The following is a 25,984-nucleotide window of genomic DNA, read 5'->3' on the forward strand; positions in this document are numbered from 1 at the left end:
CTTTTTTTTGTTGACTGTTTCCTTTGCTGTGCAGAGGCTTTTGATCTTGATGAAGTCCCAAAAGTTCATTTTTGCTTTTGTTTCATTTGCCTTTGGAGACATATGTTGTTGTGGCCGATGTCGAAGAGGTTACTGCCTATGTTCTTCTCTAGGATTTTGATAGATTCCTGCTTCACATTGAGGTCTTTCATCCATTTTGAGTTTATATTTGTGTATGGTATAAGAGAATGGTCGAGTTTCATTCTTCTATACATAGCTGTCCAATTTTCCCAGCACCATTTATTGAAGAGACTTTTCCCCACTGGATATTTTTTCCTTCTTTGTCAAAGATTATTTGACCATGGAGTTGAGGGTCCATATCTGGACTCTTTATGCTGTTCCATTGGTTTATGTGTTTGTTTTTGTGCCAGTACCATGCTGTCTCAGTGATCACAGCTTTATACTAAAGCTTGAAATAGGGCAACTAGATTTTATTGAATATATGGCTCTAAAATATATGACCAATAAGTGTTCTGAGTTCACATTATTTTTATTTTGCTATTATAAAATAGCAAATTAGAGAAATTAGAGAAAGCATGTTCCATTGTATAATTTCTTTGATAGGATATTATTAAGATTGGCTGAATTTTTAAAATATTTTTTTATTTTTTAATTAACATATAATGTATTATTACACCCAGGGATACAGGTCTGTGATCACCAGGTTTACACACTTCACAATGCTCACCATAGCACATACCTTCCCTAATATCCATAACTCAACTACCCTCTACCGACCGCCCTCCCCCTGGTAATCCTCAGTTTGTTTTGTGAGATTAAGAGTCTCTTATGGTTTGTTTCTCTCCCAATCACATCTTGTTTCATTTATTCCTTTCCTACCCCCAAACCCCCCACATTGCCTCTCAACTTCCTCATATCAGGGAGATCATTTGATAATTGTCTTTCTCTGACTGACTAATTTCTCTAAGTATATACCCTCTAGTTCCATCCACATCGTTGCAAATGGCAAGATTTCATTTTTTGATGGCTGCGTAGTATTCCATTGTATATATACCACATCTTCTTTATCCATTCATCTGTTGATGGATATCTAGGTTCTTTCCATAGTTCTGCTATTGTGGACATTGCTGCTATGAACATTTGGGTGCACATGCCGAACAAATTTGGAATTAGTTACATTTGAGCTGGAAGTTTGTAAGTAAATGGTGAAAAAGTAAGCTATTATGGATTTTTTTTAAGATTTTTTTTTATTTTATAAACATATATTTTTATCCCCAGGGGTACAGGTCTGCGAATCGCCAGGTTTACACACTTCACAGCACTCACCATAGCACATACCCTCCCCAATATCCATAACCCCATCCCCCTCTCCAACCCCCCTCCCCCCAGCAACCCTCAGTTTGTTTTGTGAGATTAAGAGTCACTTATGGTTTCTCTCCCTCCCAATCCCATCTTGTTTCATTTATTCTTCTCCTACCCCCTCAACCCCCCATGTTGCATTTCCTCTCCCTCATATCAGGGAGATCATATGATAGTTGTCTTTCTCCAATTGACTTATTTCGCTAAGCATGATACCCTCTAGTTCCATCCACGTCGTCGCAAATGGCATGATGGATTTTGCAGTTCAGTTTTCAAAACTGAGTTGACTTCTATTGGGTTTTTTAAAAGTACTGTCTGTTGCATGGTTCTAGATCATATCTTCAACCTCATAGAGTATTTCCTCATAAATGGGCATATATGTGAATATGGATCTCTTTATATATTATTCCCTGGATATAAAGCTATTCATATAGTTTCTTATCAATGTACCTTTTATTTCTAGGATTTGTTTGAAATCACAATATAGAAATGAAGAATCATACAAAACAGAGTTTATCCTTCTGGGACTGACAGATAATTCTCTGTTACAGATCATAGTTTTCTTATTTCTATTTCTAAATTACATGCTGGGTATGATGGGAAACTTAACCATCATTGCCCTTACTCTACTGGATTCTCACCTCAAGACCCCAGTGTATTTTTTCCTCCGTAATTTCTCTTTCCTGGAAATTTCTTTCACAAGTGTTTGCATCCCCAGGTTCCTAATCACCATTGTAACCAGAGAAAAGTCCATTTCCTATAATGGCTGTATATCTCAGTTGTTTTTTTTACATATTCTTGGGCTTTATAGAATTTTTCCTTCTGGCAGCTATGTCCTATGACCGTTATGTTGCCATCTGCAAACCTTTGCATTATACATCCATCATGAGCAACAGAATTTGTCATCAGATTGTACTCAGTTCCTGGGCAACTGGATTTCTGGTCATTTTCCCTCCACTGATTTTTACTCTTAACCTGGATTTCTGTGCCTCAAATATCATTGATCATTTCATTTGTGACGTTTCTCCCATCCTGCAACTTTCTTGCTCAGACACACATTTGCTAGAACTGATTGCTTTTTCCTTAGCTGTGATGATCCTCATTGTCACGTTGTTATTAGTAATCCTTTCTTACTCTTACATCATCAAGACAATTCTAAAATTCCCTTCAGTTCAGCAAACGAAAAAAGCCTTTTTGACCTGCTCTTCTCACATGATTGTTGTATCCATCAGTTATGGTAGTTACATATTCATGTACATAAAGCCATCTGCAAATGAAAGAGTCACTTCAAGCAAACGAGTAGCGGTGCTCAATACTTCAGTTGCCCCTATGTTGAATCCATTCATTTATACTCTGAGAAACCAGCAAGTTAAACAAGCCTTCAGAGATGTATTTAGTAAGATATTTTCTGCTTTGGGTAAATAATACTGCCTGTTGAAATAAGTAAATAAAAACATAAAAAGAACAGTGAATAAAAATATCTTGAGTCTTCTAGTTTAGTATTGATCTTTAATATTTATTAAGATCTCTTTAGTTTATCTGAGTTTAGAAACTCTTTCCATTGAACACGTTCTGACTTTAACTTTTTGTAACATGAAGAAATATTTTGTAAAGTTATTTTTTGTAATACCAATTGTCAACATATTAAGAAAGCATACTTTTTTAAAATCATTTTTAAAATTTATTTTCAGCATAACAGTATTCATTGTTTTTGTACCACACCCAGTGCTCCATGCAATCCGTGTCCTCTCTAATACCCACCACCTGGGTCCCCCAACCTCCCACCCCCGCACCTCTTCAAACCCTTCAGATTGTTTTTTGGAGTCCATAGTCTCTCATTGTTCACCTCCCCTTCCAATTTCCCCGTTTTAAAAATGAATCATACATTTCATTTACGTCATTTTATTTTATTTTTTTTTTAAGATTTTGTTTACTTATTTTAGAGAGAGAGAGAGAGCAGGGGAAAAAGGAGAGAAAGAGGGACAGAGAATCTCCAGGAGACTCCTCACTGAGCACAGAGCCCATGGCCAGTCTGGATCTCATGACCCTGACATCATGACCTGAGCTGAAATCAAGATGTGGACACAAAACTGACTGAGCCATCCAGTCACCTCTTATTTTATTTAGTATTTATGTTGGGTAAATTTTTTAAATTGCAGCAGAAAATAAAATATGACTTAGGACACATTTAGTTGATTTCTCACACAATCTTTTCCAAAAACATAAAACAAGCTTAATATCTTTTTTAAAATTTTAAATTTATTTTTTCAGTGTTTCAAGATTCATTGTTTATGCACCACACCAAGTGCTCCATGCAATACCATCAGGGAAATTCAAATCGAAACCACAAGCTTAATTTCTTCAACATGTCAATGAATCTATTGAATAAATGGGAATTTATGATGAATTTAATTCCTGGCATATAGTTATTAGCATTTAATTCTGTACCAGTTTTCCATGATAAATGATATCAAATATCAATTTTTCCTAATTCAAATGACTTCTTGAAAGATAGAATTATGTTTTATTTTCTCTAAAACTAGGGTTACTTTAAGTGTCAGTTCTTAAAACACACAGATACCACAACTCTGTAATTCTCCTAATGTTTATGCCATTATGCCTGTTGGTTTATACCATAAAGATCTTAAGTTGTAAGCTCAAGATTATCTTCCATATGTGCCAATGGTATTTGTTCTTGTCTATGCCTATAGTTGCCATACATTTCTCTAGACAGTATTTTTGAAAATATTGATTAATTTCGGTGAAATCACACCAAAACTAATCTATAACTCAAAGTGGAAACCACAATTGATAATTGATTGATCTTGGCAGTTAATAGGAATATGGCTTATCTTTGTCAAAACTCATCAAATTGGATACTTAAAATTTGTTCATTTCATCAGACAAAAATTTTTAATAAAGGTTATGAAAAAATTGAGTTCTGTATATCTGGTTTACTTTTCACAGTGATATGGATTATCAGTTTTGTAATTTCTTTATATACTCTAGACTTATTCGAGTGTGGCATTGAAGAAAATGATACTGAGGCTTCTCACTGTAAGGGAAACAAATTACAAGAAGTTTTTTCATAAGAAACCTGTATAGTGTATATCAGAATTAGAGGTATTGGTATGAATGCATAACACACAAACAGAAAGTCTTCTGAGGACTAATAATCAATAATATACACTAACCAACAGAACTTTCTTTCTCTCCTTTTCCCCTGCTCTTTCTCTCTCTTTCTAAAATAAGTAAACAAAATCTTAAAAAAAAATAAAATGACGTAAATTAAAAACCAATGTCCACATTGGTTTTTAAATATCACTAACTAAAGGAAACCTTGGGTCCCTGGAGAAATGACAGTATTATTTTGGAACAATCAAGGAACGTATAAGAAAGCTAAAATCACCTTGTTGTAGAGAACTACTCAAAAAATGAAGAGGACGTATAAAAAAAGTTTAGAATCCAATTAAAAGAAGTTCCCAATCACTATATTTGTGTAATTTGGATATCAAATAAATGATAACATTAATAAATTAAACTTATTGGGTGAAATGAGTATCCTTAAATTAATATTGCTGTATAGTAAATGAATAATAAACCTGGGAGAAAAGAACGACCATCTTTATAGTGAAATATACTTAACTACCAATATAGAAGTAAAGATTAAGGTAGCAAATCATCAATGAATGCTAAAACTAGTGTATGAAAGTTTTATAAGAAACAGGATATTTACACAGTCTCAAAATATCTCTTAATAAATTACTTATTATTACATGAAGAAAATAGTAACTTTGCAGTCTAGAGAGACTTGAAAGAGACCACCTTATCCAAGTGATCAGTTATCAAAACCAGTGGGAAATTCAGCATTATATGGCTCTTGAAAATGTGATTAGGAAGGATCTATCATCACTTCTGTTTTATTCCTGCAAAAAAAAACCCCCCACCACCTCCACCAACAACAACAATAAAAAACAAAACCCAAATCTCAATTTAACTTTGAAGAAAAATCAGGTAAGAGCTAAGCAGAAATGACAACTAAATGCAATGTATAATCCTGTATTATGCTGGATCTAAAGGGAATAGATATATAGAAAGATATAAAAAATATCACTTGGAAAAATTTATAGAATTTTAATAATATAGATAACATATCAATGTCAAATTTTCTGACTTTGATCATTACACTCTGGTTATGTAACATAATGATCTAATTAGGAAATACAACCTGAGATAGATAAAGAGGCACAATGTCCAACTTATCATCAAATGGTTTAGAAAGTACATATATACATGTGTGCATACACATTTACATTTATAGTACTAGTATTTGTATATATAGAATATTAAGTGCATGTATCTATATATGTAGAGATGATGAAACAAAACATACAAGATGTAAACAACTGTGACTGAAAAAGGGCATATGTAGTACTTTGTACTATTTGTGGAACATGTCTTTAAATTTAAATTAGAAAAAAGTTACATAAACAGACTTGGACTGAAACAACTATTTTCAATATGATTCCTTATGGATTTGACTTATAAGGCATGTCATGACAGAATATGGACTGTCCTAAAACAACCAAATCATTTCCTCATTTGAGAGTAGTTGACTTACAAATGACTGAAAGCTATTACATACCTTAATAATGGATTCATTAAGAGTTTCTAGAATTTCATGTTCATATGCAAATGTTAGAATTTATTAGATCATCAAAACCTAGTATTTGGTATTTATTAAGCTTGGATGTTGTACAACATATGGAATGACTTTGCCTCTGTGCTCCAATGTTTTCATAACTTTGGGAAATGATGCTTTGTTTTCCATTCATTGACAGTATGGTCTTACATTGATTGGTGTTTTCATTTATCGTATTCTCTTTTTTTTTTAATTTTTTAATTTTTTTCAGCATAACAGTATTCATTATTTTTGCACCACACCCAGTGCTCCATGCAATCCGTGCCCTCTACAATACCCACCACCTGGTGCCCCCAACCTCCCACCCCCCACCCCTTCAAAATTCTCAGATCGTTTTTCAGAGTCCATAGTCTCTCATGGTTCACCTCCCCTTCCAATTTCCCTCAACTCCCTTCTCCTCTCCATCTCCCCTTGTCCTCCATGCTATTTGTTATGCTCCACAAATAAGTGAAACCATATGATAATTGACTCTCTCTGCTTGACTTATTTCACTCAGCATAAAAAAAAGAAAAAAAGAAAAAAGAAAGGATGAATACCCAAGTTTTGTAGCAACATGGACGGGACTGGAAGAGATTATCGTATTCTCTTTTTAATGTGAAACTGTTACTAAATTCACCCTTATTAATGAATACCCTTTGGGATTCTTGGGTAATTTTAAGAGCACATAATGATAATAATGGCCTATAGCAACAATATTATAATTATAAATTTCTTTTTTAAGATTTCCAGGTATTAGGCATATGACTGCATTTCAAATAAAATGCGATTCATTTATATTTCTAGTGCTAACATGATACTGCTGGCTCAGAAAACAATGTATATCATCATCCCTCCAATTTTTTATGCCCCTCTAAAAATACCATCACCAGCCCTTTTAAATATTAAAAAGCACATGTAAATACGCTATGATTCACACAAAAATTTACACATGAATGTTCATAACAACGTTGTTCATAATAGTGAAGTGGAAACAACCTAAATGTCCATTAGCTGATGAATGGATCAACAAAAGTGGTATATCTATGCAATGGAATATCATTTATCCATAGAAAAGAGTGATGTATTCATAGATTCAACCACATGTGTAAACCTTGAATATATTATGCTAAGTGAAAGAAGCTAGTCCCAAAAGGCAACATATATCCTATGATTCCATTTATATAACATGTCTAGAATCGGTAAATCCCAGAGATAGAAACATATCATTGGTTTCCAGGGGCTGAAGGAAGCAGGGAATCACTACTTGATAGATAAATGGAGTTTCTTGCTGAGGTGATGACAGTGCCATGAAAGTAGATAATGGTGATGATTGCACAACCCTGTGAGTGTATGACTAGCTACTGAATTCATACAGTGAAATGGTTAAAGTGGTGCATTTTATGTTATGTAAACGTTACCTCAATAAAAAATGTAGTTCTGGAGAGGAATATAAAAAATGGATTGGAGCGCTGGGTGTGGTGCATAAACAATGAATCTTGGAACACTGAAAAAATAAAATAAAATTAAAAACAAAACAATACAAAAATTGGATTGGAAGACCCAATAGCCTTTAGAACTTTAACTTCATGATAGCCAGTTTACTTTATGGAAACCCTTGTTAGCAGAGGAGACTGAAAGGTGAGATGACATGATAGAATGTGTTAACTAACTAACTAGCTTGCATAGCTGATGTACTTGGTGGTCGTGCCTTTTGATTTACAGGAATCACAGGGAATCAAATACTGAGAGGGCTCTGGGCACCTGGGTGACTTAGTTGATTAAGGAACTGTCTTCCACTCAGGTCATGAGCCCAGAGTCCTGGGATCAAGTCCCGCATTGGGCTCCCTGCTCAGAGGGGAGCCTGGTTCTCCCTTTCCCTCTGCCTGTTACTCTGCCTGCTTGTGCTCTCTTTCTCTCTCTGTCAAAAAAAAGAAAAGAAAAGAAAAGAAAAAGACTGAGAGGGCTTATTCCAGTCACTGTGCTAGCTCTTCATCCAGAAACATGGGGTGATAGGTGGTTAAGCAAAAAGCTGAGAAAAATCCAATGTTAGCATCTAAACTGACTGATTTCCCATTCATCTCTGACAAACAAGACAGAGAGCAGCCAGAATAAAAACTAGCAGAGAGAAAATAATGGAGGTACAAGAACATTGCATAAAGATCATATGTAAGAGAGTGAACAAGAATGGTATAAGCCTGCATGAATTAAATACAATATTTGTATATAAAACAAGATAAAATAGTTCTAGAAAAATTGTGGTAAGGGTTAGATTTTAAATCTAGTTCCATAACGAAATCATTTGCTCAGACATCATAAAATATTTCCTTAATATATTTATTTTCTTTTTGTAAAAAAGATATTTATTTATTTATTTATTTATTTATTTATTTATTATTATTTATCAGAGATACAGAGCAGAGGGGAGCAGAGCCAGAGAGAGAAGCAGGCTCTCTGCTGACCAAGGAGCCTGATGTGGGACTCGATCCCAGAGCCCTAGGATCATCACCTGAGCTGAAGGCAGATGTTTAACTGAATGAGCCACCCAGGCATCCTCCAATACATTTATTTTCAATAAAATGTTTAATTAGAAGAGGAAGGGATTATTTATAAGTAAATTTCCTAGGGAGAGGAGAAGTAAAATGGCATTTTATAGTTACCATAGTTATTTAAGGCAATTATCTTTTTTAAAGATTTAAAAAAGATTTAAAGATTTAGTTTATTTACTTACTTTAGAGAAAGAGAACATGCATGTGTACTCATGCCTGTAATAACACAAGTCAGGGGAGGAGCAGAGGAAGAAGGAATGGCACAGAATCTGAAGCAGACTCTGTGCTGAGCACAGAGCTGTTGTGTGGTTCGATCTTACTACCACAAGATGGTGACCTGAACTGAAATCAAGAGTTGAAAGTCCCACTGACTGAGCCACACAGGCTCCCTGAAGACAATTAAGTTCAAAACAACAAGGTTTTATTTTAAATAAGCCTCAAGTCTTTATCAGTGATACATAAGTATCTCAGAGAAGTGTAAGGAATATACTATAAAACACAGATGAATGAATTTTCCTCTTCTAAATCAGGAGGTAATGGACATTTGCACTATGAAAATGCTCATAATCTTTGTTCAATAAATTTGAACTCAGAAAAACTACCTTAACATTTAGGACTATGGTTTAACCTTCCTATCTCAATATAGTTATATCAAGTTACAGATTAATAAGTGAGGAAAAAAATCAATATTTGAAAGTGACTTTGTTTCACATGCAAACAAGAAGATTAAAAATGATCTTGATACAACGTTATCCTCACAGACTTCCTTACCACAATGCATTTTCTATTGGAGAAAAGGGATTAGAATAACAAACAGTAACATGGGATTTCAAAAACCACTATGATTTTTTTTCCATGAATAGCAAAGTATTTAAAATCTATTACATAAATTTTGAAGTGTTTAGACAACTTAATTTTTTTCCTTGATGTCAGTAATGCAATTTAATCAACAGAGAAAAGCTGACACAACAATAAACTGAGTGTATGATTGCAGAGAGATCTGAACCACTATGTCAGCTTACATACTTTCAGTGTCCTTTCTCATCCCTTCCCCAGTAAAACTACGCTACTACTTGAAAGGTCATGTGTTGTAGTGGAATGAACATGACTTGATATCAGAATATAGGCTCCACTATCAACTCCCTAAGATGTATTGGTGATTGTACTCAATCTTCTTTTGTCTACATTTTGATACAACTAAAATGTATTTCCAGGACTGGCAAGGGCATTGATGATAATTTTTGAAAAGAGTCTGACATATTATTGGAGTTCAAAAAAGCAGTTATTTTAAAAATTATGTTAGTGGAAATGATTTATTTATTTAAAATGTCTTTTAAAAAACTTTATTTATTTGACAAGAGAAAGAGCACAGCAGGGAGAGTGGCAGGCAGAGGGAGAGGGAGAAGCAGGCCCCCACGGAGCAAGGAGCCCTATGCGGGGTTCAATCCAGGACCCTGGGGTCATGACCTCAGCTGAACGCAGATGCTTAACAGACTGAGCCACCCCGGTGCACTGCTGGTGGAAGTAATTTAATTTAATTTTTAAATTAACATATAATGTATCATTTGTTTCAGGGGTACAGGTCTGTGAATCATCAGTCTTCCACAATTCACAGCAATCACTATAGCATATACCCTCCCCAGTGTCCATCGCCCAGACACCCTATCCCTCCTAACCCCTCCAGCAGCCCTCAGTTTGTTTTCTGAGATTAAGAGTCTCTTATGGTTTGTCCCTCTTCCCAGTCCCATCTTGCTTCATTTTTCCCTCCCTTCCCCCTTCGAACCCCCTGCCCTGCCTCTCAACTTCCTCATATCAGAGATATCTTATGATAATTGTCTTTCTCTGGTTGACTTACTTCATTCAGCATAATAAGTACCCTTTATAAGTAATTTAAAAGAGGGGCACTGGGAGCCTCAGTTGGTTAAGTATCTGCCTTTGTCTCAGGTCATGGTCTTGGGCTCCTGGGATTATACCCTGTGTTGAGCTCCCTGTTCAGTGGTAGAGTCTGCTTCTCCCTCTCCCTTTGCCCCTCTTTCACTCATCCTCTCTCTCTCTCTCATAAATAAATAAAATCTTAAAATAAAAAGAGTGTTTAGGTGTTATTTCAAAGCCCCTTTTTATTTTTATTTTTATTTTTTTGAAGATTGCTTATTTGAGAGAGAGAGAGAGAGAGAGAGAGAGAGAGAGAGAGAAGAGGGCAAGCAGGGGAAGGGATAGAGGAAGTGGGAGAAGGAGAAGGAGAGAATCTCAAGCAGACTTCCTGCTCAGTGAGGAGTCCCAAGTGGGACTCTATCTCACAATCTTAAGATCATGACCAGAACAGAAATCAAGAGTTGGCTGCGTATCTGACTGAGCTATGCAGGAAGGAGTCCCTCAAAGCCCACTTTGAATTAATTAATTAATTAGTTAATAGTTATTTATTTTCCTTTATTTTATTTATTATTGTTTTTGAATTTTTAATTTAAATTCAATTAGCCAAGTTATAGTACATCATTAGTTTCAGATGTAGTGTTCAATAATTTATCAGTTGCATAACACCCAGTGCTCATCAAATTATATGCTCTGCTTAACCTCACTTTGAAAATTTAAATTTTATCTGTCTTGTATTTCCTTACTTTTTCCTATTTATACTGCTTAGATATCTTTGATATCTTCTTAAATCATTCACTTAGCTTTGTGTTGATGTGAATAATGGTCTTATTTCATCATCATTTAAAATTGGGTGTTTTAATTTGTGCTTATGCATTTATTCTAATTTTGTAACCTATAAGTGACATAATGTTTACATTCTTATTTTTTATTTATTTATGCTTTAAAGATTTATTTATTTGAAAGAGAGAGAGAGAGAAAGAGACAGAGCATGTGCGAGTGGAGGGAAGGACTGAGGGAGAGAATCAACAAGCAGAATCCCCCCTGAACACCGAGCCCATCAGGGGGCTTGATCTCACCACCATGAGATGATGACCTGAGCTAAAACCAAGATTTGGACGCTTAACACACTGAGCCAACTGGGTGTCCCTGTATACATTTGTTTTAAATTAAATATATGCCTTTTAAGTGAAGTTCTGTCATAAATATAAGTAAATAATTGAAAGTCTTATCAGTGCTCGTGAAGCTGTTTCCATCTCATCAATTCTGATTATTCCCAAATTCCTTTTGGTATCTCTGTTTCCACTCATTGTTTTCATTATTTTAATTAGCGTAGAATGTCCTATTTGGTTTCTTTTGAGGCATCTTTGCTATTGCAAATAGCAATACAAATACAATATATTGTATTTGGGTCTTAGATTATGTTATTAATTTTGATGACATTCATTAGGGGAAGAAACTTGTTTGGTTACTATGTTATGTGTCTTCTGTAGAATTTATATAGTTTTAAATATTATTACTTTCCTTCCCTAGAACATTGAAGAAAAGACAAAGTCAGAAGTGGAGATATGTTTAATTACTTGGAAAAATATTTTATAGTTTTACAGTGAGGGAAGCCACTATGTGTGAGTTTGGTTTGAAAGAAAAAGGAGTTTGATTAAGGTGAGATTAGGATGTATTCTTAAATATCTTTAAGAGGGTTAATATGACTACATTATAGGCACAAAGCAATGAAACAAGTCAGAAGCTATAGTTAAATATTTAGAGGACTTTCTTCTTTGATTTTACCCTGATTCATCAAAACTTCAGGTTCTTTGAGAGAAATGTCATCTTCTTTAGGAAATCATTAAAAGCTTGTTGCACTTGCTTATTCCTCAAGGTGTAAATGAAGGGGTTCAACAGGGGTGCAACAGAAGTGGTGAGCACCGAAACACCTTTATTTATGGCTACCTCTTCTTTTGCTGATGGCTTGATATAGATGAGATGCAGCTGCCATAGGTGATGGAAACTACAATCATGTGTGATGAGCAGGTAGAAAAGGCCTTTTTTCTTTGTTGGACAGAGGAGAATCTCAGAATTGTCCTGATGATGTATGTGTAGGACAGAAATACACACACTAGGGTGATAATGAGTGCAAATACAGCCACAAGGATAACCATTTGTTCTAGTACCCATGTATCTGAACATGAGATCTTCAGGAGAGGACCTGCATCACAGCCAAAATGATCAATGGCATTGGAGTCACAGAATTCAAGCTGGAGGCCCACGCTCAGGGTTGGGAGAATGATCATCAAGCCAGACACCCAGCAGCAGAGGATTAATAAGGTGCATACCCTATCGTTCATGATGATCATGTAATGAAGGGGTTTACAGATAGCAACATAGCGATCATAGGACATGGCTGCCAGGAAAAAAAAATTCTGTTGCTCCAAAAAGAAAAATAAAAAATATTTGACTTGCACAAGCATTGTAGGTAATAGTATTGTCCCCAGTTGATATACTCTATAGGAATCTAGGGATACAGACAGTGGTAAATGAGACTTCTAAGAAGGAGAAATTTCTGAGAAAAAAGTACATAGGCGTATTTTTTTTTTTAGGAGTATAAATGATTTTTATTTTATTTATTTATTTTTTATAAACATATATTTTTATCCCCAGGGGTACAGGTCTGTGAATCACCAGGTTTACACACTTCACAGCACTCACCATAGCACATACCTTCCCCAATGTCCATAACCCCCGCAACTCCCCTCTCCCCAGCAACCCTCAGTTTGTTTTGTGAGATTAAGAGTCACTTATGGTTTGTCTCCCTCCAAATCCCATCTTGTTTCATTTACTCTTCTCCTACTCCCTTTACCCCCCATGTTGCATCTCCACTCCCTCATATCAGGGAGATCATGTGATAGTTGTCTTTCTCCGATTGACTTATTTCGCTAAGCATGATACCCTCTAGTTTCATCCACGTCATCGCAAATGGCAAGATGTCATTACTTTTGATGGCTGCATAGTATTCCATTGTGTATATATACTACTTCTTCTTTATCCATTCATCTGGTGATGGACATCTAGGTTCCTTCCATAGTTTGACTATTGTAGACAGTGCTGCTATAAACATTCGGGTGCATGTGCCCCTTCGGATCACTATGTTTGTATCTTTAGGGTAAATACCCAGTAGTGCAATTGCCAGGTCATAGGGTAGTTCTATTTTCAACATTTTGAGGAACCTCCATGCTGTTTTCCAGAGTGTTTACAACAGCTTGCATTCTCACTCACGGTGTAGGAGGGTTCCCCTTTCTCGGCATCCTCGTCAGCATCTGTCATTTCCCGACTTGTAAATTTCAGCCATTCTGACTGGTGTGAGGTGGTATCTCATTGTGGTTTTGATTTGTATTTCCCTGATGCCGAGTGATGTGGAGCATTTTTTCATGTGTCTGTTAGCCATCTGGAAGTCTTCTTTACAGAAATGTCTGTTCATGTCTTCTGCCCATTTCTTAATGGATTATTTGTTCTTTGGGTGTTGCGTTTGCTAAGTTCTTTATAGAGTTTGGACACTAGCCCTTTATCTATTATGTCATTTGCAAATATCTTCTCCCATTTTGTCAGTTGTCTTTTGGTTTTGTCAACTATTTCCTTTGCTGTGCAAAAGCTTTTGATCTTGATAAAATCCCAATAGTTCATTTTAGCCCTTGCTTCCCTTGCCTTTGGCGATGTTCCTAGGAAGATGTTGCTGTGGCTGAGGTCGAAGAGGTTGTTGCCCATGATCTCCTCAAGGATTTTGATGGATTCCTTTCTCACATTGAGGTCCTTCATCCATTTTGAGTCTATTTTCATGTGTGGTGTAAGGAAATGGTCCAATTTCATTTTTCTGCATGTGGCTGTCCAATTCTCCCAACACCATTTATTGAAGAGGCTGTCTTTTTTCCAGTGGACATTCTTTCCTGCTTTGTCAAAGATTAGTTGACCATAGAGTTGATGGTCTATTTCTGGGCTCCTATTCTGTTCCATTGATCTATGTGTCTGTTTTTGTGCCAGTACCATGCTGTCTTGATGATGACAGCTTTGTAATAGAGCTGAGAGTCTGGAATTGTGATACCACCAACTTTGGCTTTCTTTTTCAATATTCCTTTGGCTATTCGAGGTCTTTTCTGGTTCCATATAAACTTTAGGATTATTTGTTCCATCTCTTTGAAAAAAATGGATGGTATTTTGATAGGGATTGCATTAAATGTGTAGATTACTTTAGGTAGCATAGACATTTTCACAATATTTGTTCTTCCAATCCATGAGCATTGGAACATTTTTCCATTTCTTTGTGTCTTCCTCCATTTCTTTCATGAATACTTTATCGTTTTCTGAGTATAGATTCTTAGCCTCTTTGGTTAGGTTTATACCTAGGTATCTTATAGTTTTGGGTGTAATTGTAAATGGGATTGACTCCTTAATTTCTATTTCTTCAGTCTTGTTGTTGGTGTAGAGAAATGCAACTGATTTCTGTGCATTGATTTTATATCCTGACACTTTACTGAATTCCTGTACAAGTTCTAGCAGTTTTGGAGTGGAGTCCTTTGGGTTTTCCACACATAATATCATATCATCTGCAAAGAGTGATAGTTTGACTTCTTCTTTGCCGATTTGGATGCCTTTAATTTCCTTTTGTTGTCTGATTGCTGAGGCTAGGACTTCTAGTACTATGTTGAATAGCAGTGGTGATAACGGACATCCCTGCCGTGTTCCTGACCTTAGCGGAAAAGCTTTCAGTTTTTCTCCATTGAGAATGATATTTGCGGTGGGTTTTTCATAGATGGCTTTGATAATATTGAGGTATGTGCCGTCTATCCCTACACTTTGAAGAGTTTTGATCAGGAAGGGATGCTGTACTTTGTCAAATGCTTTTTCAGCATCTATGGAGAGTATCATATGGTTCTTGTTCTTTCTTTTATTAATGTGTTGTATCACATTGATTGATTTGCGGATGTTGAACCATCCTTGCAGCCCTGGAATAAATCCCACTTGGTATGGTGAATAATCCTTTTAATGTACTGTTGAATCCTATTGGCTAGTATTTTGGCGAGAATTTTTGCATCTGTGTTCATCAAGGATATTGGTCTGTAGTTCTCTTTTTTGATGGGATCCTTGTCTGGTTTTGGGATCAAGGTGATGCTGGCCTCATAAAATGAGTTTGGAAGTTTTCCTTCCATTTCTATTTTTGGAACAGTTTCAGGAGAATAGGAATTAGTTCTTCTTTAAATGTTTGGTAGAATTCCCCCGGGAAGCCATCTGGCCCTGGGCTTTTGTTAGTTTGGAGATTTTTGATGACTGTTTCAATCTCCTTACTGCTTATGGGTCTGTTGAGGCTTTCTATTTCTTCCTGGTTCAGTTGTGGTAGTTTATATGTCTCTAGGAATGCATCCATTTCTACCAGATTGTCAAATTTGTTGGCGTAGAGTTGCTCATAGTATGTTCTTATAATTGTCTGTATATCTTTGGTGTTGGTTGTGATCTCTCCTGTTTCATTCATGATTTTATTTATTTGGGTCCTTTCTCTTTTCTTTTTGATAAGTCTGGCCAGGGGTTTATCAATCTTATTAATTCTTTCAAAGAACCAGCTCCTAGTTTCGTTGATTTGTTCTATTGTTTTTTTTTTTTTTTTTTTTTGGTTTCTATTTCATTGATTTCTGCTCTGATCTTTATGATTTCTCTTCTCCTGCTGGGTTTAGGGCTCCTTTCTTGTTCTTTCTCCAGCTCCTTTAGGTGTAGGGATAGGTTGTGTACTTGAGATCTTTCTTGTTTCTTGAGAAAGGCTTGTACTGTTATATATTTTCCTCTCAGGACTGTCTTTACTGTGTCCCACAGATTTTGAACCGTTGTGTTTTCATTATCATTTGTCTCCATAAATTTTTTCAATTCTTCTTTAATTTCCTGGCTGGCTCATTCATTCTTTAAAAGGATACAGTTTAGGCTCCATGTATTTGGGTTCTTTCCAAATTTCCTCTTGTGATTGAGTTCTAGCTTCAGAGCATTGTGGTCTGAAAATATGCAGGGAATGAACCCAATCTTTTGATAGCGGTTGAGACCTGATTTAGGACCGAGGATGTGATCTATTCTGGAGAATGTTCCATGTGCACTGGAGAAGAATGTGTATTCTGTTGCTTTGGGATGAAAAGTTCTGAATATATCTGTGATGTCCATCTGGTCCAGTGTGTCATTTAAGGCCTTGATTTCCTTGTTGATCTTTTGCTTGGATGATCTGTCCATTTCTGTGAGGGGACTGTTAAAGTCCCCTACTATTATTGTATTATTGTCGATATGTTTCTTTGATTTTGTTATTAATTGGTTTATATAGTTGGTTGCTCCCACGTTTGGGGCATAGATATTTAAAATTGTTAGATCTTCTTGTTGGACAGTTCCTTTGAGTATGATATAGTGTCCTTCCTCATCTCTTATTATGGTCTTTGGCTTAAAACCTAATTGACCTTATATAAGGATTGCCACTCCTGCTTTCTTCTGATGTCCATTAGCATGGTAAATTCTTTTACACCCCCTCACTTTATATCTGGAGGTGTCTTCGGCTCTAAAATGAGTTTCTTGGGCGCCTGGGTGGCTCAGTGGGTTAAAGCCTCTGCCTTCAGCTCAGGTCATGATCCCAGGGTCCTGGGATTGAGGCCCACTTCGGGCTCTCTGCTCAGTGGGGAGCCTGCTTCCTCCTCTCTCTCTGACTGCCTCTCTGCCTACTTGTGATCTATCTCTCTGTCAAATAAATAAATAAAATCTTTAAAAAAAATAAAAAATAAAATGAGTTTCTTGTAGGTAACATATAGATGGGTTTTGTTTTTTTATCCATTCTGATACTTTGTGTCTTTTGATTGGGGAATTTAGGCCATTAACAATCAGGATAATTATTGAGAGATATGCTATTGTATTGCCTGTAAGGTGACTGTAACTGTCTATTGTCTCTGTTCCTTTCTGTTCTACTACTTTTAGGCTCTCTCTTTGCTTAGAGGACCCCTTTCAATATTTCCTGTATAGCTGGTTCGGTGTTTGCAAATTCTTTCAGTTTTTGTTTGTCCTGGAAGCTTTTAATCTCTCCTTCTATTTTCAATGGTAGCCTTGCTGGATCTAGTATTCTTGACTGCATGTTTTTCTCGTTTAGTGCTCTGAATATATCATGCCAGCTCTCTCTGGCCTGCCAGGTCTCTGTGGATAAGTCTCCTGCCAATCGAATATTTTTACCATTTTATGTTACAGACTTCTTTTCCCGGGCTGCTTTCAGGATCTTCTCTTTGTCACTAAGAGTTGTAAATTTTACTATTAGGTGATGGGGTGTGGACCTATTCTTATTGATTTTGAGGGGGGTTCTCTGCACCTCCTGGATTTTGATGCTTGTTACCTTTGCCATATTGGGGAAATTCTCTCCAATAATTCTCTCCAATATACCTTCTGTTCCCCTCTCTCTTTCTTCTTCTTCTGGAATCCCATTTATTCTAATGTTGTTTAGTCTTATGTTGTCACTTATCTCTCGAATTCTCCCCTCGTGGTCCAGTAGCTGTTTGTCCCTCTTTTGCTCAGCTTCTTTATTCTCTGTCATTTGGTCTTCTATATTGATAATTTTTTCTTCTGCCTCATTTATCCTAGCAGTGAGAGGCTCCATTTTTGATTGCACCTCATTAATAGCTTTTTTGATTTCAACTTGGTTAGATTTTAGTTCTTTTATTTTTCCAGAAAGGGTTTTTATATCTCCCGAGAAGGTTTCTCTAATATCTTCCATGCCTTTTTCAAGCCCGGCTAGAACCTTGAGAATCATCATTTTGAACTCTATATCTGACTTATTACCAAGTGTCATTGATTAGGTCCCTAGCCTTCAGTATTGCCTCTTGTTCTCTTTTTTGTGGTGAATTTTTCCTCTTTGTCATTTTGTCCAGATAAGAGTATATGAAGGAGCAAGTAAAATACTAAAAGGGTGGCAAAGTCTCCAAGAAAATATGCTTTAAGCAAATCAGAAGAGATCCCAAATCATGGGGGGGGGGATAAAGGGGATAAAAAGAGGTTCAGAAAAAAAAAAAAAAAGAAACAACTAAAAAAAAGAAAATGAAAAAAGAATAAATATGAAAAAGAAAAAATATATATATTAGATAAACTAGTTAAAAACATTAAAAAAGAAAAGGGTAGAAGTTAAAATTTAGCAGAATAAGAAAAAAAATTGAAAAAAAAATTAAATTAACTGCTAGACTAAAGAATCATGGGGAGAAAGCCATGAGTTCAGTGCTTTGCTTTCTCCTCCTCTGGAATTTTGCTGCTCTCCTTGGTATTGAACCTGTACTCCTTGGTAGGGGAACTTGGTCCTGGCTGGATTTCTTGTTGATCTTCTGGGGAAGGGGCCTGTTGTAGTGATTCTCAAGTGTCTTTGCCCCAGGCAGAATTGCACCACCCTTACCAGGGCTGGTTGAGTAATCGGCTTGGGTTTGCTTTCAGGAGCTTTTGTTCCCTGAGTGCTTTCCGTAGAGTTCTGGAGGACAGGAATGAAAATGGCGGCCTCCCAGTCTCTGGCCTGGAGGAGCAGAGAGCTCGGGGCCCCACTCCTCAGTGCTTCCTCAGAGAAATGCGCCCAATTACTCCCTTCTCCCTGGCCTCCGGCCACTCTCTGAGCTCACTGAGCCTGCGACCTGTCAAGGTAACCCCAAGCTGAGAGCTCACTCCTCGGATCTATCTCTGTAGCCGGCTTCCCCGTTCTAATACCTGCAAGCTCTGCAACACTCAAACACCCCCGATCCTTCTGTGACCCTGCAGGACCTGAGGCCACGCTGACCCCTTGTGGGCTTCACCCCAGTTTAGCCTCTGGAGCGGTGTCCCTCAGCAGAATAGACTTTTAAAAGTCTTGATTTTGGGGCGCCTGGGTGGCTCAGTGGGTTAAAGCCTCTGCCTTTGGCTCAAGTCATGATCCCAGCGTCCTGGGATCAAGCCCCACGTCGGGCTCTCTGCTCAGCAGGGAGCCTGCTTCCTCCTCTCTCTCTCTCTCTGCCTGCTTCTCTGCTTACTTGTGATCTCTCTCTGTCAAATAAATAAATAAAATCTTAAAAAAAAAAAGTCTTGATTTTATGCTCTGTTGCTCCACCGCTTGCCTGGAGCTGTCCCCTCCCCCTGCAGTCTATCTTCCCATCGCTTTGGATTCACTTCTCCACCAGTCCTACCTTTCAGAGAGTGGTTGATTTTCTGTTTCTAGAATTGCTGTTCTTGTTCTCTTTGATCTCCCATTGGATTTGTAGTTGTTTGCAATCTTTAGAGAAGCTATCTAGCTTATCTCCTGTTACCTGATGTAGTCTCAGCCTGCTACTTCTCTGCCATCTTGACTCCTCCCACTTCTGAACATTTTTATACATAAAACAAAATGAAGGCTTTTCTAAATTTGTCTTTTTGTATGATTCTTAGATCTTGTCATCAGTAAGTTTTAGTGATTATAACTTTTCCTTCAGCCATTCATCACTTGTTATTAAGATCCCAAAAGATTCAGTAGCCCATAAATGACTGAGAGTCTGTTGGGAGTATTTTGTAATCTCCAGAATTTGAGGAATGCTTGCTGGGAATATGAATCAATGAAATTCTAATTTGCAGTATTATTAAGAAATTTTTATTCTAAACTCCCATTTAACTTTATGTTTATCAGAATCAACTTTCAAGATGATAATTCATCCATGGAAATAAATTACTGTTTATGTTTTCCATATCCATGAAACAAGAAAATGACAGTAATTGCCATTTGAATTTTAAAAAGATTATGACACAGGTGTGCTCGGTGTGGTCATTACATACATGTAATTTTCCCTATTGTTAAAGGGAAAGTATTTTAGAATGTTAGTATGAACAATAATAGGAATTTAAATACTTTTGAAAGCCTTTAAAAACATGACCTCCAGCATATATCTGATACATTTCCCCAAGCATCACATTTGCAATAGAAATTTCATTATTTCATAATATTTTACAATAGTATTTAAACTTACACCTACTAACAAGGTGAATATTAGAAACAACATCTTCAGAGAAGCTTCTGTCGATTAAGAGGATCAACTTTCCCTTACCCTTATTTTCCTTTCTCTCTCTCTTTACTTCTCCGTCAACCTACATACCTATCTATTATATATGCCATATATGCAGTATATATTTATTTACTTAACATTTTCATATCACTTGTATACTCTCCTAATTTTTACTTTTGCATTTCTGCTTTCTTGTTATATTCTTACAAAAGCAAACCTATATAATTTCATTTCTTTACAAATAATCCAACAAAGAACTTAAATTGAATAAAATTATCATTTAATTTTCATTTTGTAGTAATATGTTAAATCTGTTTTTAAAAAAATGTAACCCATTTCATGGAAGGACAATGGTAAGAAGTGAGCGAGTGCTCATGAACACTCTTGTCTGTCCATAAGAAATAAGAAAAGCTAATGCTATCTTGGACTTACAAACTGTGTAGAGCTCTTTACATCAACCTATGTATCAGGCTAAGCTGGAGATCGAAAAGCCAAAGTCAATTCCACTTACCTGGTATTGAATTAAATTCACAACTACTGTTGTCAACCAATTTTCTTAGTAATACCTTGGAGTCAAGGGGCTCATTAACTATAGAAACCAGGCTTGGGCAGATTTTTTTACATTCTTTGACACTTAGAAGAGTCATTTTCTTGGATTTGGGTGAGGGAGGTAGAACCTGCTGTGAAAGAGGCAATAGAAAGATAGAGACAGTATGTAGATTTGCTGCTAAAGGAAAACTAAAGCATAAGAAACTCACATATCATCATTTCCAAGATATTCTCTGGAGTCTACCTCTCACACTAGTCTAGATTCTGAATTTGTCGTTTTCATGTCAGTAGAAAAGACCATCTTGGTATCAGTTGGAAGAGTCTGAACATAAATATGAAATCTATTAGGATAGCTTAATTTACTTTTATAGACCACTCTTTTCCCTCTCAAATATTCTTGTCAGAAATAGAGAAATCTTCAGTTAGCCTATATTTTTAGAACACAAAGTAAATTTCATCTTTTCTTTTACACTGAAACTGCTATTTTTTCTAAAAAAACTAATACAAAATGGATGCAACCTCATTCAAATGGCAAAGATAGATCTGACAGCAGATTTTGTCTTAAATTTCTTTTTAATTTTTCAACATGTTTCAATCACACTTTATTGGTAAATTCATGGAGACATTTTAATAATGCTTTTAACTTTAAACATGTTTTCTTGAGACCCTTTGGTGGCTTAGTTTGTTAAGCATCTGCCTTCAGCTCAGGTCGTGATCCCAGGGTCCTGGGATTGACTCTTGCATTGGCTCTTTGCTCAGCAGGAAAACTGTCTCTCCCTCTGCCTCCTGCTCCCCCTGCTTGTGCTCTCTCTCTCTCTTTCTGACAAATACATAAAATCTCTAAGAATGTTTTCTTGGTGATAAAGATGAAATTTGAGAAATATTAATTGATGCATATTTTTATTTGACATAAAATATGTTATATATTTGTATGTGGTTTTTAGTAGCTTCTTACAGTATAGCAACCTGTATCTTTTCTATGAACGTATAAGCAGCTTTGCTTTGATGTGAGAAACAATGTAGATTATTGACATCTGAAATTTAGTTACACAGGATGAGAGTGACTGTTTCCTATTTAGAAAACCAGTTAGGACTTGGTTTTTAGGCTAAGGAAGAGAGGCATTGATGATATATATATGCCGGTTTGAAGAACGAATTGAGGTGTTTAAAGAATTTAGGTAGAGAAAGACAGAATTCTTCATTCAACTTTGTTTTCAGGGATTTACTTTTTGCATGACCACATTCATTTATTTGAAGAGAAGACCATTCTCTGTACCATGTTTTTGAAGGCTTGCTTTACCTGCTGATTTCTTAGTGTATATATGAAAGGATTCAAGAGAGGAGCCACTGAGGTATTAAGCACAGCTACTCCTTTATTTAAAGTCACCCTTTCCCTTGCGGAAGGCTTAATGTACATGAAGATACAGCTACCATAGGAGAGGGAGACCACTATCATGTGGGAGGAACAAGTGGAAAAGGCTTTTTTCCTTTGACTCATGGAAGGAATTCTCAGAATTGTCCGGATGATGTATGTGTAAGAGAGAATAACTAGTGTTAAGGTGACCATAAGTGTTACCACCGCTAAAAAAAATGCCATGAGTTCTAGAAAGCGAGTGTTTGTACAAGAAAGCTGTAGAATTGGAGAAGAGTCACAGATAAAATGATTGATTATATTGGAGTCACAGAAATCCAACTTCAGCAGCAGCATTACTGGTGGAAAGATGACCAAGAATCCTGCAAGCCATGAGCTAAAGACGAGAAGGAAGCACACTCTGCTGCTCATGATGGTCATGTAATGTAGAGGTTTGCAGATGGCCACGTAGCGGTCATAGGACATGGCAGCCAGAAGGTAAAACTCTGTCACCCCCAAGAAGATAAAGAAAAATAGCTGAGTCACACAACTGTTGTAGGTAATGGTTCTGTCCCTCATCATGATAGTGACAAGGAATCTGGGAATGCAGACAGATGTGAATGATATTTCTAGGAATGAGAAGTTTCGAAGGAAGAAATACATTGGAATCTGCAGGTGATGATCTGTAAGGGTGAGGGTGATAATGATCAGGTTCCCAGTCACGCTGAGCATGTAGGTAACAAGAAGAAATATGAAAAGTACAACCTGCCACTGTGGGTCATCTGTCAACCCGAGAAGAATAAACTCTGTCACTGTTGTGTGATTTCTCATTATTTTCCTTCTTTATGATGGTATTCTTTGTTTCAGCTGAAAATAGATAAAAAAATAAGAAAGTTATGACACCAGAAAAGAAACACACACACACACACACACACACACACACACACACACACACACAGGAATATAGACACACTTTAAAAAAAAAATCATTGCTGCCTTATGTTTTAAGAGAGAAATGATTTTGTGGTATGTAGAAACAAAATACTTATTAAAACTGACATATTATTATGTAATGTATCAATTAATTATTCCTATATTTCTTTCATTGTATTCTCATATATCTTATTATAAATCCTTGTCTTCTGAATGTTTTGATATATTCCTGAAAACAAAACAAAAAAAGAGACCTCAGATGAAAATCTAAAACTCAGAGCTTACTCCCAGCGTACTGCAAAATTTTGAAGGTATTTTTTTGTTGCTTTCTTCTTCATATATTTTTTAACATTTCGATTTTGAATACATATGTCTGTTTTATTTTCCCATTCAACTTTTTGCAATCTACAGAGACCATTTGCCCATCTGGTAGAGTAATGTGCATCTGATAGCAGTATATAGATATAATAAACATTCAAGGTAAGCTTTTGGGAGGCAAAGATTATTTCCTATTACTCTTCTTTTTTTTTTTTTACTTTTGGCTTTAACACAACTCTTGATGCTTTACAGGATTTGTTTAATGTTTTTCCTGTTTAAATTTCTTATTTTCTATAAAAGCTTTAGAAGTGCCATCATCTAAAATTATTTTAAGGAAGTTTTAACTCTCCAGACAGCATGGCTACGTCTGTAATGTCTCAGTTGTTCTCTGTATCTTTCAGAGGTTTCAGAACCTTCAAAAGGAATAATATTTATTCACAATTAGCCAATTAACTTAATATATTAATGAACTTACTAAATTCTTTACCTACAAAGTTCCTGGGAGGGAATTATTCCTATTTTCCATCATCGTCCTCTTTTGGTCATAAGATATGCATTTTTTGGGTTCTGCCTCAATATGATGGATGATAAACTTCAGTCTATAAAATTCATATTGTGCAAAACTAAAACATAAAGCAGATCTGCTCAGTGTTAAGACATACAAAATAAATTACTTTGACTCTTATTAAAAATGATTACAAGGTATTCTAATATTGATTATATTAAAAATAATTATTGAAAGATATTTAGATAAGAACACAAAACCATCATGTAGTCCTAAGGGTCACAAAATATTTATGTTATAATGAACATAAATGTTGCATAAAACTCTTAAATTGTAACAGTTTTAAAAATGTCTTCATTTATATATTTTGTATAACTCGTGTGGCTTAAATTTATTCACATATACCATTGTGCATAATTGAGAATACTTGTATAAAGCATAAATTTACCCTATTAAAGCAAAATTATTTCTGAAACTACTAAAGACATACTTACTTATTGGTATATATGACTGGTTTAGACAATGTCATTTCTAATGGCTTCTTTAATTTGTTTAAACACAAGTGCTTTGAGATTTTTCAAAAGTCTTTGCAACTGGTTTCTTCTATGTCATCTTATATTTGTAACCAGATCCTCAAAATATTGATAATAAAGAATAATTCCAGGAACTCCTCTAAAACTTTTCATAAAGGGCATACATCAACCCAAATTTCTCTAAGGATCTGAGGTCCCAAGATATCCTACGTGTTGCTACTTTAAGGGTTTAACTTGATATTTGAAATAAGTTATAGTTGAAATGAAGGTGAATATAATATCTTCCCATTTGGTGGGCAAGATGACATGATCTTAGTAATATTATTCAGACTAGCCATATTAATGCTCCTTTCACAATGGACTCAGGGGGATTAGTTGAAAGAATAAACAAAAGGTACCATGGAGATTGGTGTTCTCAAGACACCAGCATTAAACTATAGTCCAAATTAGTACACAATTTAGAGTAGAATATTTTGGTGATAGTGGCCTGAAATCAGAACAGAAAAATATAAAACAGGATTTAAATTTTTATAATAATCCATAACTTTACAAGGAGAAGAAACTTAATGGAGTAAGAGATAAGCAATTTTTCAATGGCAATAGATTTAAGTTGTGAATAGTGGGTTTTTCTCCAATCTTAGGGAAAATATTAAGAATTCACTGTGATGATTTAGACTGGGGCTGAGGTCTCTATCACTCTACAGCATAAGAGATGTCAGGCTTGTCTTTAAGGTTTTATATCTTTTCACTGAATGATGACATAGAAAACCTGACCATGATTAAATCATTCCATTTACTCATTCAATAATTATTTTTTAGATGCTTATTATGTCTTGGGCTCAAGCTTAGGTTCTGAGGGCACAAATGCTAGAGATATCTGTGTGCATAATTTTCACTTCTTGCAGCAAAGTGTGAGAATTCTATATTATTTTAGAAATCTCAGATTCCTTTTCTCATGTCCAATACAAGCAATATTTCCCTCATCCCATGCATCATTTTATTTCTAAAGCCATCTATACTATCCCATTTACATTCATTATTTGAGACCTATATTTAGTTGCTATTTAATCCTGGAATTCCATAAGTCATATAAATAGTTTACATTCAGTGAAAATTGGGATTATTTGATGATCTTAAAATGCCAGGCACTTCCTGAAGAAAGATTTTAAGATATTGCTGTGTGTTTTTTGAGACATGAATTTATTCAAGATTTATGACTAAGGAATACAGAGTGCACATTGAAGGAGACTGTTAAAGCAGAGCAGCTATTTTAAACTCAAAATATTTAATCTATTCATGATAAAAGTCA

General features: G+C 35.7%; 2 protein-coding genes and 1 pseudogene across 3 annotated transcripts; 1 reads left to right on the forward strand and 2 right to left on the reverse strand.

The window, feature by feature from the left end:
- The first annotated feature begins 1,848 nt into the window (after window positions 1–1,848).
- On the forward strand, window positions 1,849–2,784 carry LOC125107252 (olfactory receptor 6C70-like). The gene is given in 3 exon segments (XM_047742164.1): window positions 1,849–1,864; window positions 1,867–2,141; window positions 2,143–2,784. Coding segments are annotated over 3 exon segments (933 nt in total).
- A 9,468-nt stretch (window positions 2,785–12,252) lies between these two features.
- On the reverse strand, window positions 12,253–13,056 carry LOC125106875 (olfactory receptor 6C2-like; annotated as a pseudogene).
- Window positions 13,057–22,278: 9,222 nt separating this feature from the next.
- Window positions 22,279–24,235, reverse strand: LOC125106710 (olfactory receptor 6C75). 2 transcript variants are annotated; one of them, XM_047741172.1, is made up of 2 exons: window positions 24,125–24,235; window positions 22,279–23,253 (listed from the first exon to the last, which is right to left on the reverse strand). In XM_047741172.1, exon 2 carries the CDS (start codon window positions 23,215–23,217, stop codon window positions 22,279–22,281), a length of 939 nt encoding a protein of 312 aa, XP_047597128.1. In that variant the 5' UTR covers window positions 23,218–23,253; window positions 24,125–24,235. The 2 variants fall into 2 exon arrangements, with proteins under 2 accessions (XP_047597128.1, XP_047597129.1); XM_047741173.1 differs by having other exon boundaries at window positions 24,129–24,161.
- Between the last annotated feature and the right edge of the window lie 1,749 nt (window positions 24,236–25,984).

Source organism: Lutra lutra, chromosome 8 (assembly GCF_902655055.1).
Source record: "Lutra lutra chromosome 8, mLutLut1.2, whole genome shotgun sequence".
Classification (NCBI taxonomy): Eukaryota; Metazoa; Chordata; class Mammalia; order Carnivora; family Mustelidae; genus Lutra; species Lutra lutra.

What these genes read in the sequence shown, in the direction of transcription:
- LOC125106710 (XM_047741172.1), bottom strand. Translation starts at nt 23,217, where the DNA reads ATGAGAAATCACACAACAGTGACAGAGTTTATTCTTCTCGGGTTGACA.